Source organism: Maylandia zebra, linkage group LG5 (assembly GCF_041146795.1).
Source record: "Maylandia zebra isolate NMK-2024a linkage group LG5, Mzebra_GT3a, whole genome shotgun sequence".
Lineage (NCBI taxonomy): Eukaryota > Metazoa > Chordata > Actinopteri > Cichliformes > Cichlidae > Maylandia > Maylandia zebra.
In genome coordinates, this window is record NC_135171.1 from 25,885,388 (window position 1) to 25,898,207 (window position 12,820).

The 12,820-nt window shown below is 40.8% G+C and overlaps 1 protein-coding gene across 4 annotated transcripts in view; it reads left to right on the forward strand.

The window, feature by feature from the left end:
* kaznb (kazrin, periplakin interacting protein b) overlaps positions 1-12,820 on the forward strand; it is a 137,771-nt gene that overhangs the window by 101,702 nt on the left and 23,249 nt on the right. For all 4 annotated transcript variants that reach the window (XM_076884110.1, XM_012918490.4, XM_012918491.5 and 1 more), the window contains exon 4: positions 7,128-7,235. In XM_076884110.1, coding sequence (XP_076740225.1) covers positions 7,128-7,235 — 108 coding nt within the window. The remainder of the gene's footprint in view (positions 1-7,127; positions 7,236-12,820) is intronic.

The following is a 12,820-nucleotide window of genomic DNA, read 5'->3' on the forward strand; positions in this document are numbered from 1 at the left end:
CAATTGGTACTGCATTGGTAATTCAAAAGAAGCTCATTCATATGTCTTTGTCGACTCTGCTTAAGCCCTCATTGTGGAGTGCACACATTTCTTATTTTGATGGCAATGAGTTGTTAGGACTACAGGAAATTAGAGTAAACAACCCTACAAAATACAGTCGGAGAGGAGAAAAGGCTCAGAAAAGGATTTATAATTTCAGTGGGTTTTTTCTGGCTGCAGGTCCTTTTTTGGAAAATAGGTGAAGGTCTCTGTTTCTTATCCTAAGAGGGATTCCTTTTTTAAGATATCAAATATGGATTACGAATCATTTGTTCACTACTTCAGAGAAAAGTGGCTGTATTTTTTTTTTACAGTCTCATAAACTAGATAAAATAAGCAGATGGAAATGTTCAGATGTTTTATCTGCCACAGTGATTTAAATACTGTAACCAACAGATCATTAAACTTTATCACAATGATGCAAAAATGTACAACCGCTATAAAACTGCAATGATGTGCAGCATTAGCCACGATGGGCTGCTACATGCTGAGATATTAAAGGGATAGCAACAATTTCTCAATGGTATGGAAACATTTGTGTGTTATATTGTGGAATAAATCTCCCTGTCAATCCCTGCGCTGAAAAAAGGAGTTCCAGTTCAACGTTAGTGAAAGGGGTTTGTAAAATTTTGGAGACAGCACACTTTTCTTGACTCTGTCCTTGCACACAGACATCATTAGAGTGAACAAAACGCAACAAACCTGCAGACGTCTAAGATGAGCAACACCGCTCATAACACCGGTAACCCTGGACGCTCATCTTCCCCAGGCAATTTCTCCTCATTGATGTAATTGATGTGTCCCTGAAGGGGCTTTTTCGCCCATGTTTCCTCAGGGCAGGCTGCTGTTGCAGGCTTAATGGCAACTCACAGACAGCATCCAGAGGCTATGGATCACAGCAGCCTTGGAGCAGCCTTTCAGGCCTCTGTTATTTGAGTGCCAGGAGTATTGATTCACTGTGTCACGGATTATTATAAACACAGATTAATAGACAGTAAGTTTTCAGCTCCGGGCAAAGAAAAAAACATTAGAGGAATGGCATTTTGCTTCAGTGGTTTGGCTACATGTTGGGGTTGTATAATAGAGATGTGACAGCTCAACCTTCAGTATATAGCATGCAGTTTCAGTTTTAATCCCCAGAGAAATCTTTCAGTTGCTTTTCTTATAAGGCGACGACTGTGTTGAATACTAAGTCAACTTTTCCTGGAAGAATTTCAGTGTTGTCATATAACTATTTGACATGTTTACAGCCTGAGTTTATGAACTCTTCACTCTTCTCTTGTTTTGTTTTTTTGAGTATTTTTTGAGTCATTTCCTTATTTCATTTGGTTCCATCATAAAAGTGATTTATTTTCAATTTCTCACTGCTATCTGTGTCAGAGGCTGTTAATGATACCTAACAGTGGAGGTGCACGGTGCTGCGGGAGTGTCACTTCAGTGTTCTGTACACTGGGATTTGGAAGCACTCTGTGTGTCTGTGCCTGATGATACCAGTAGGGACCCATGAGCACTGAGGTGAGGGATGACCAGTCTCCCTTGTGAAATATTCAAACACTAAATATCCGACTTCAATCCTGTTGTCTTATGTAACCAGGCGGGGTTTTTCTGGCTCAGTACGATGCCAGAGGTTAGAAATCCAAAAGGCTTCATTTCATTCAGCTTTGCTAATGTATTCAAAGCCTGCATGGTGGTGAATTTTCATTTAAATACTGCTTGAGGTTCTTCACATTGTGTTACAGATTCTATATCCGATTCTTGCTAAATTATTGTGGCCAAAATATGTTATTGATAACAATATTGCCACCACATCTATAGAAAACAGCATTTTTGTCACAGTTAGATATTTCAGATCACGAAGTACATACAAAATTAGGGGAAAAAATCTACCCAATCGTACTTGGCCCTATGTGAAAAAGTACCTGTCCCCTTGTGAAATCATGAATTAAATGTGATTAAGCACATTACTTTGGAAAGCTGGGTTTAATTTTTCTAGCCACACCCACGCCTGATTACTGTCAGTACTGCTGAATCACTTAAGCAGAACCTGTCTGACAAAGTGAAGCAGGCTAAAATGTCCAAAACGCAACAGAACGACACAAAAATGGCAGAGAAATAAAGTCTATCTATCAGTTTTGAAAGGGTTACAAAGCTCAAACTCACTTGGGTTATGCAGCATGACAAGTTCACCACTGAATGGCTAAAAAAAATAAAATAAAATTAAGATTTTGGTGGGTCTAAGTCAAAAGCCGGACTCAAATCAGATTGAGATGGTGTGACCTTAAACAGGCTGTTCATGCTGAAAAACCCTTTAATGTGGCTGAATAAGAACAATCCTACAAAGAAGAGGGAGCCAAAATTCCTCCACTCTTATGAGAAAGACTCATTGCCATTTCTCAGAAACACTCATTACAATTTTTGGTGCCAAGGGCAGCACAACATGCTATGAGGTTTAGGGAGGATTTTCACATTTTCACATAGGGTTATGTAGGTTTGGATAGCCTTTAAATGTGACAAGTGTGGATAAAACAAGAATACTAGATACTAGTTCATTACTATAGGTAATTTTGCTCTGATTGTCAGTACTTGTTTGTTGTATTACTGATTCATTTTGCACATAAAACATGTAATCTCATATCTCCTGAACATTTTTGTTCTGGTCTAGCGTTACTTAACATGAAAGGGATTTCCATAATACTTTCTTTTTATAAAGAGTAGAGTACATGTGCAGAGTAAAAATGAGCAGCTCAAAACAAAAAAATCCCCTCACTATGTATAAAGAGGCATTGAATTATTGTAATTTAAACTGCACGACAACCTCTGTTTAGGATTGCAACTCATCTGCCTTAACAAAGACCATAAAGCCTTTCAGGGAGAATGTGTGAAAACAGTAAACATTACAATGAGCTTCTGTTCTCTATGAGCGACTGATCAGTCACTCACCTCTTAAACTCTGCCCCACTTTGCACACAATCAACAGCTTGTGTTTCCGCTCATTATAAATTACTGCAAGTGGTGCCCGTACATGTTTGTGTCAGTCACCGGCAATAATAAAACAGATCTGTGTGTCTGAACTCAGCAGGACAGTATTTTAGGGTGTTGGTATTCCATAGTAGCTACATGCTAATAGCTCTTATTTCCTTTCCGGTGCACTGATTGATACAGGAATAAATGCATCTGCCACATGATCGAGTGACTGCCAGAATAATTAAAGGTTAGCTGAAGGTGGGCTCTCTCGAAACTGATGGTAGTTGTCTTCTCATTCTGCTTCAGTACCTACGCTGGCTCCTGCTGAGCGTCGACTCTTTCTATCATGTACTGTTAATGCCATTATGGCTCCAAAAGCTGAGTGTTCACTAAGAGGGAAAGTTGGGTCACATGTTTGAATAGCTCCTCTGACTCTCAAACTCACCGCCTCATATTCTCATTAATAATTAGCTGTTCCTGAGTCCATTGTAATGCTGTGCTTCCCCCGCTGCAAAGAAGGCTCTTACATTTTTAAAGAACTCAATATAACTTTTGACTTAATAGGAAATAAAAATGCAAATTTTCTGCTGAAGTATTATGGGTTTGCTTTGTGGATGCTTTCTAATAGAAGGTAAATAATGCATAAAAGAAAACAATTTGCATTTCATATATATATATTTTGGCTTTAGTTTGTAATAGTGCATCTGTACCTGTAGGTGTGCCCTTAACAATTCATCTCAGTAGAAAGAGACGTTGTTTGCATATAACCAATCAAAATGTTTTTTGAACCACATTTGTGTAATGCCGTACTGTCACTCAGCTTTCATCAGCGCGCCTCCAACACCGGCAAAACACATTTATGAAAAACTGGGCTTCTTAAAAATGCATCTCGACGATCCTCAATCTCACAATTTAAACCTCATGTGCAACATCAAACTGCCACAGGAATAAAAGTGTTTTAAAAACACATAGATCACTCTGTCAAAAGTGGTGCCTCACTCTGTCAGTTGGGAGCAAAACAGTTATAGTGTCTATAGTCAAAATACTCTTAATGTCGTACAATGGCCCACTACACAGCTGCGTGCCATCTGTTTGTCCTGTCACAGGAAGGAAAGACCACATTTCTGAAAAATCCATTTAATAATTCAATTCAATTTTATTTATTTAGCACCAAATCACGACAGCAGCCCCCCCCCCCCCCCCCCCACCCCCCAGGCAATTTATAGTGTAAGGTAAAGGCCCTACAATAATAAAGAGAAAATAGGGATTAATATTGAATCTTTTTGCCAACATGGTGGTTAGTACTGTTGCCTCACAGTAGAAGGAGTGTGGGCTGGTGTAGGTGATCCTAAATTAGCCCATAGGTGTGAATTTGAGTGCTAATGGTTGTCTTTCTCTCGCTCTCTCTGTGCTAGCCCTGCAGCAGACTGGTCACCTGTCCAGGGAGTGCCTTGCCTCTTGCAGCTGGGACAGGCTCCATTTCCCTTGCAACCCTGATCAACATAAGTAGTGAATGAATGGATAAATTACACTTAGCTGCTTCATTTTCAAGGTCCTGGAAGGCACGTCATGAGCACAGCCTGTGCCCTTCCTTTGACAGCAACCCAATATTTTTGTTGATTTGTGAAGTTTGGAGACTACGTGTAACTTCAGTAGAGTGTTGACTGTAATTCTAGTGGACGCGTAGTTAGATTAGATCAGATGCGCAGTGTTTAAAATCAGGGAATCTATATTTTAAATATGCAGTGATGTTTGCAGTCCATTCGTCGGTGTAAAAAATGTCAGTATATTCAGTCGACCAGAGAGAGAAGCTTAGCTCCCAGTCCAAAAATAACAAACAACAACAAAACAGTTCTCTCTCTTTGTCACAGGTTTTGAAGCAACAAAAACACGTTTTTCTTTAGTTTAAATGTTATTAAAATACCCTACCTTTTTAATAGTAACATTGGGCCTAATGACAAAATGGTATCATCACATTTAACTGAGAGATGTGAGTGACAAACACATTAACTTTATAAGACATAATTGGCCGAGATCACAAAGGGCAGCACAGACTGTCCCTTGTGGCCTCGGCTTGGGCAGCCAGGCTACAGGTGGACCTGCGCAGCTGGACCCTTTAATTTCCATAGCCTTTAACCTCTCACAGCTGAGGTCCAGCCAGGCCGAAATGAAGTGATTTGATAATCGCTCTCTGTGGTGCTCATTTGGGCCATGACAGGGTGTGTTCCCTTGAATTACAATGAACTGTACCTAACCAAAGCCCCTGTGGAATTGGTGGCCACTTAAATCAGTAAAAAGCTCAGAAAATATAATAAAGTACCAAGACAAATATCCAAAAAATGAAACATGCACATGGAGAAGGCAGATATTTAAATACTGCGTAACAGTTAATGATAATAAAATAGGGAGATACTATGGCTCCAGCAGAGGTATTGACATCTTTTTAAAAGAGTACAGAGAGCCAACACCCTTAAATAAGTATGGGCATAGATTATGTATTTGTCTCATCGCCAGCAGCTTCATCTTTTCCCTCTATCTATCCCTCTCATTAATGTTTGTGGTAAGAGCGGTCGAGCATGAGCCCGCCTGCTCTCCAATCTCCATATTAAAAATCAAAGAAAAGGTCAGCTTAACAACACCTAAACTGTTATTGACGGGTCAGGGGGATGGAGGAGGGGGAGAATGGAGGGGAAGGTCAATAATGCAGATAAATACTATAGGGTTGTGAAATTAAAACTGTCAAAATATGCAGATTAGGAGGGAAAGAGTGAGATCATTATTGAAGAAGAGTGGATGTGCACGTGGTTCTACTGTAGAAGGCACCTGAGGGTAGACAGTTATTGCTGTACTGAAGGAAAATGTCGAAATTTAGAAAATGCATTTGTATGTCTCTGTATCTGAGAGGAGAACCTATATTCATAGCCCCATAGAATGTATAAGGTAAGCAGGTTTAAAGATATTAAACCGACTGTGGGATCATAAGCCCACCATCATGCTCTACTTAATCACTCCCTGGTACAGTGAGGATATTGCTGACTCCCATAATCATTGTCATTTTATTTCATGCTTTAGACACCAGAGGTGGACCAGGAAAAAAAAAGGAAGAAGAAGCTGGGAGAAAGGCAGTGAACTGGAGAATTTTGATGACTTAAAAACAAACATGTGCTCCCTCAAACCATTTTTCTTTGAAAAGGGGAGGAATGATGAGCAGATGGGTCTCTTTCACTGCAATTCACAGGAGTCCTCCTTGAGCAGTTCCATTAACCTTTTATCAATGTATGGAGCACAAAAGATCATTGCACAGGCACAGTGTCTTCTGGCCTTACTCAGATAGGCAGGGGGTGGTGGAATTTTAGTATTAATTCAACGACCATGCATCATTACTGATACTCATTCTGTGGTGTAATTGCTTTGTGGATCCCAACTGCAGTGATCTGTAAGAGAGAGACTCGTATTTTTTACATGTGTAAAATTCAGACGTCAGATTGCATTCCCTGATTTAACAGGCAGTCACACAGCGTTACATCAACATTTTATAGCAGAGAGTTTTGCTGACTAAAAACGGCATGGGTGGCACGGAGGAGCGTTGGTTAGCTTTGACATCCCACATCAAGAAAGGGTTTAAATTTCCTAATCTCTGGGCCTTTTTTCTATGGAATTTGATCTCCTCTGACTGTGTAGGTTTCCTGCAGGCTTCCTCCCACAGAACAAAGACATGCATGTTAGGTTAATTGTTATTTCTAAATTGGCTGTTGGTGTAAATGTGCTTAACTGTGTAGGATAAAGTTTTGCACGTGAAAAATGAAAATGTCCAAAATTTGAGCTTAACACAATCCCAGCAGTTGGGATGATAACAGCAAATTATCAGCAGCTGCATGGTAAAGTACTATGACTTTCCAATATCAAATTTCATAAAAGAGGCGGTATTTGAGTTTATTTAAAATACTTACATCTGTTTGGCAAGCCACTTTGCAACCCACCTCGACCCCAGCTCCTCACATTTGTGCTTTGATGCCTGCTCTGCGTGTGTGTGTGCGCTCCAGAACAAGAGCCATACAGCTCTTCTTTTTTGTTTTTGATTGATCCATTTCAGTAAAATCTAACTTCATCTCTTTCTCCTACAGATCCATCCATGCGTCACAGGCAGAAGACAGTGGTGACAGACATGTGCTACCCAACAGAAATATCCAGCCTGATGGACTTTGGCACACCAGACTGCTCGCTAGGCAAAGGTACTGCGGCGCTCCAAAAGACAAGATGTTGCCTTGGTGACAGCAAGAAGTGAGCATGGTGAAGACAGACACAGAGCTGTCAGCTTGACTTGTGGGTGCAATGGGGGGTTAAAGCTGAGCAAAAGGCTGCACAGGCTAGAGGGTGGTGAGAACAGTCAGATAACAGCACTTGGTGCCTGACCACGAGGGCTTTACCATCCATTACAGCCTTTGATTTATCGCAGCTAAATAACGTGTTTTGTTTCCCAATGCAAGACACAGAAGTGCTGACACCAAATTGGGAGACTCGATTGATTCTCAGAGAAAAACATTTCACTCTGCAAACCGCTTTAATCTGAATGGAACTATATTGATGTTTATTGCGCTAGAGTTACAATGCAGCATGCAGTTATTGCAGGGCTGCATGGCCACTTACCTCCTCCAATCACTGCTGTCAGTGTGCAGCTCAGGATAATAGCCTCTGTCAGTTTCTGAAGTGCAGCAGTCAAAGTGACCAGTGTGTATCCGTGGCACAAAAGGTATCGATCATGAGGTCAATTGATTGTATGTCCATTGTTGCTTGTGTCCGTTAGTGTTTCTCATTCTAATGACTACTATTGTCCGCGCTTGTTCTCAAACCAGAAAGTCTGCACTGTAATTGTAATTCAGGTCTTTTCTTCCAAGTCTAAAGCCTCAAAGCTGGAAGAACATGCTCGGTTGCTGTTCGACAAGTCTGATGTCATTTCCATCGACAATGAGCACCGGCTCTAGTGACCTCGGCCACTCATTCTCCTGCTTCTCCCACTGCCTATTGTTGTTTTGAGTTTTCTTCCTTTCCTCCTTTTTTTATACAGCCTGTACTCTCTGTAGGCAAGCTAATATTTTAATCCCACTTCATCCTAACTCTCTATCAGCACTCCCCAGTGCTGATAATGCAGACTGACAGGTCAACCGTTCTCTGCTGAGAGAAGGGAGAGCAATACAGCAGAGGAGAGTGGAGGGTAGAAAAAGAAGGCTTTTAGGATTTCTTCTTGCTTTAATGTTAGCAAAGCAAATGAATGGCATAGTGATACAGGGAGTTGAGCTGAAGAATAAGGGCACAGAGGAGTGGAAAATTTCAGACTGAAGAGGTGTCAGAATAAAAGCAATACTGTGAATAAAATTTGGTGTAGTTGCACCATGACTTTAGATTTATGAAGTGCTACATTTGACGAAAAAAAGTATCTATTTAAATAAAGACAAAGAAAACAGATATAGAAAGGTTCAAATATTAATCTAAGTGAATATAATTACATTATTATTAGATTGAATCATTCAAAAGTTCTAATAAACTAAATCAAGGATTTATGATGCAGGCCATACCCTAAACCCAAAGCATTTGCAGCATCTGCCTTTCTCTACAACGAGATAAATCTCCTTCTTTTTGATGTCTTACAATAACTGCCAATGAAGAGTTACTGTTGCAATCTTTACTCTGGGCTGTGATCGGACAGAGAAAATGAGCCTGGCAGTAATCCTTGAGGTGTCAGTGCGTGACTGACAGATCCATTGCCTCATGTGACAAGTATCTGGTTAGACCACATTTGATCTTTGGACGGAGTTAAAAAGCTAAGCATCAACCTCTGACAGCCGGGACAAACGGCGCAGCTGCTCTGAACTGCTGTCACATCTTTACATGCAAGAGATTTAACTGAAGTTTCTGTGACATACAAACACTCCTACACACACAAATATATTATGCTTACACTTTAGTATGCTAGTTATGTTGCTCAGGTGCTCATAAACTTAAAAAAAGAAAAGAAAAGAAAGGTTTCTATCTAAGTGGGCCCTTTAGGCTGAATTAATTCAGGTACAGTCCTGTCTCTTTTCTTCAAATCACCTCACTGTACCTGCCTTTGGGTTTTGAGCCTGAAGAGGCTCGAGAAGAAAACTGGACCAGCCTTCACCTTATTTATTATTAATCTGTTCAAACACATCCCAGTTCCTATCTAACGTGGCACAGTCTGTCCTTACTCAGCACTGGGCAAAGACCAACCCCATCCCCAGAGGGTTAATGATAAGGTGCATTGCTCATACTAATGTTCTAATCTCACTGTGAAGAGGTAAGGCTGTTTAGTTTGAAGTAATTCGCCACTGTTGTGGTCCTTTTTCCTCCTCTTTAAAGCGCTTTATACTGAAGTTTAATTGGCTGTGTTTGGAGGGGGATTTGTTTTCCTTCCTATGGCCAAAACACACATTTGCATCCAGGAAGTGAGCACTGTACACTCATGTAGAGGCCCACAGAGAGTGCATAGCTTTCACAGAGGGGTGTATCCTCTTGCGTTCAGCTGGTGGAGTGTAAAAGCACACGCTTCACAGTGTTCTCGGCCATCAGGTGGGGTGAGAACGCCACTGACTCACCTGGCTCATTACCTGAGGGCCTTGGTGCAGTTTGTATTCCCCGCCCCCTCCACCCTCCCACACGTGTGTAGGAGGCGGAAGGTAGGAGGGGGGGATGAAAAGCGGTAGTGGGCGTGGGTGAATGTTGTCCTAGTTGCCCGTGGACACCTCGTTACGCAGGTACACAGAGAAAGAGGTTCGTTTGGTACGAAAGGGGGCAGGAAAGGTAGCGAGTTTCTCTCAGGGGATGACTTCCTGGTAACCTGTTTGGGTGGAGCCACAGAAAGCAGAGCTGGGAGCGGCCGGACCGGCAGCGCAGTGTGCGTGTGTGTGTTTGTATGTGAGGTTTGAATGGTCTGTGTGTGCACTGGCCGGGACGCATAGGTGTGCGTTTAATTATTTTTTTTAATCTGCTATGAGAGCTCACACCGAGGCTGACAGTGGAGCCGAGCATAGCCTGTGCCGAGAAGGACATGAGGTCCGAGAAAGAGGAGGGGAAGGCCGGTGAGTGATCAATAGAAAATAGACGGTGAAAAAAGACTGTGTGTGTGTGTGTGTGTGTGTGTGTGTGTGTGTGTGTGTGTGTGTGTGTGTGTGTGTGTGTGTGTGTGAGAGAGAGAGAGAGAGGGTGAGTGAGTGAGTGTGTGTGTGTGTGTGTGTGTGTGTGTGTGTGTGTGTGTGTGTGTGTGTGAGAGAGAGAGAGAGAGGGTGAGTGAGTGGGTTTACTGTTCGTGTCCTAATGCGTGTGCTTGCCTGGACTGATTACATAATAGGAATATAAAAGTTACAACAAAGCTGATTAATTTCTGAAATTTCACGTTTGAGACTGAAATGATTTGTGATGCAGTGTAACAAGCGCTGCTGTAGGACACGCTACATTTGACTCAGGCGTTTTTATTTGGTACATGCCTGATTTAACTTAGGCGCCTACTTATTGTCCCGATGTAAAGCGTGGACTTTGTACATTTATTTGACAGGTAGACTATAGATTTATTTAAAACAATGTCATTAGTTTATAAAAAAAAAAGACATCTCCACTGCGCCTCGGATTGCTTTAATGCTCGATTAATTGGCCCCTTTATTCATGATCGATCATTATAATATTTACTAGGTTAATCCTAATTGTTTTCTAGAACAAACAGAAAGCTAGTGAATTCACTGTAGCAGAATACACATTTGAATGTGCAGAAAAAATGTGTTTTTTTAAGTAGTTAAAATTAAAAGTTACAGTAAACAGTTAATCAGCTCAGTTAGGTTTTGACAATCAGATCATAAATCAATTGACTGATTTCACCTGCTCTAATATTAAGTAATCGAACCAAGCTTCCCTTCTTGCCAGCTGTGATATTGAAGTGGTTCTCATGGCAAAATATTACAAATATTTTTGATATATTAATTATATGCCATGAAATGCTGTTAGAATTACTGAAGTCACATTGTTATAAAACTGATGTTTTTCCCCAATACTGTGTTATTATAAGTCTTACTTTTTGATCTGACTGTGGTTCATTTTTTTAATACTCATAACCACATGCCTTTTCCCTCCACTATAAAAGCTGATTAATTTAAATCTATTCCATATCCCAGGATTATTTATTTTACTTAAGTAAAAGTGACCTACATACTGTATGACACGTTTATATGGATGATCTTTTAATCTTTTACATTGTGCATGAACTGTGATGTTTCATCAAATTCATGTTCGGTATAAAGGAGTTTAGTAGCTCAGCAGACATAATGAAGCTGGCCTATAATCTAAGAGCTATGTTGGCCGTTGTGTTTGGATTCATTTAGGAAGCAGACGCACTGTATTATCCAGAAAACTGAAGAATTAAGATGCGTTATGTTTGATGGAAAATGAGAAGATCTTCTGCTATGGAGAATCTTTTCCTAGATGCCATGAAAAGGTTTCTTTGATGCTGCTGTGGGTGTGTGTCTGTGTCTGTCTACACATTCAGATGGACTTGTTGTGGTTGTTTATGAATCAATAGAGATGAGTTTCATCCCACAGTGTGTTGCATGACTCGTACAGGAGCTCATGTTTGCTGAAGCCTGAGGTCACCGCTCAGAAATTTGAAAGACAATGAGTTTGACCGACTGCACTGCAACGCACAGATTGTTCTTTTGCTGTTGCCGTCCCACTCACTGCGCTGTTGTGAAGTTATTCACCGAGGCCGTTACACACAGCGTGTGGCACATCTTTACATATAAAGTCAAGTTTGTTTGTTTTGTTTTCTGATTTCTTCGATCCTGTTTCTGTTTGATCTCCCTGTGAGCTGTAACTACCCTGAGCTAATCACAGGCCGTTATTGCTTTCAGCATCTCAACAAGTGCAACAGTTAACGAGTACAGAACGGGTAGTTTTTGCAGTGTTTTACATGATTTAAACTTGAGTAAGGCTTTTAATGTTACACACATAAGCTGCAGCCCAGCAGGCGCCACCTGCAGTTTGTGAGATTATTCAGGCATGCTCCAGGACATGAGGGACACTGTGTATCAAAACACGTGGATTTCCAGTTCTGCACGGACTAGATCCTGTTGTTCCTAGCAGATGTTAAGGCTTGTCTGCAGATTCAAACTGAGGGTTGTTCGCCATTTTCTTCTTCAGCGATTGACATCATGAACCCAACCTCAGACTCATTTTCAGTATTTTCTTTTCTTCTTCAGGATTCATAGTTTGTTGATATGCACAAGTCCATTTATGATTGGGACTTAAGTGAGTTGACAAAGTATTTGATGGCTTCTGGTTGCTTTGTTTCAGATACTAACATGGTGGCATGATGGTGACTTTACAATTTGATGGTAAACACCTCAGTTCATTAAACAATTTTAGTTTGCCAAACTGTTTCTTGACTGTAAAATCCTTCTATAAAACCACAATTTAAAAAAAAAACAAGGAAAGACATGTGATGTGTCTAATGGTGACCTTTTAGAGGTGCTAGTTGAAAGCATTTCTTCTCCTTGGACAAGCCATTTTTCTCCTTCCAGGCCTGTGGCCTTTCTCCAGAGCTGCATATTTATAATACTGACATGAGCGTGGTATCGATCTTCTAATCCTTCTCTTGTTAAGAACACAGGAGTATTTCCCAAACTGTCAAACTATGCCTTTAAAATAAATGCAGTATGAAATATCATAGCAACCTGACTATGTAGCATCTGTTAAATCCTGTGTGGCTTTACCACAGGAGCTTGTGCTTGATATCTAAGCAGATGTATCTGAGTGAAAA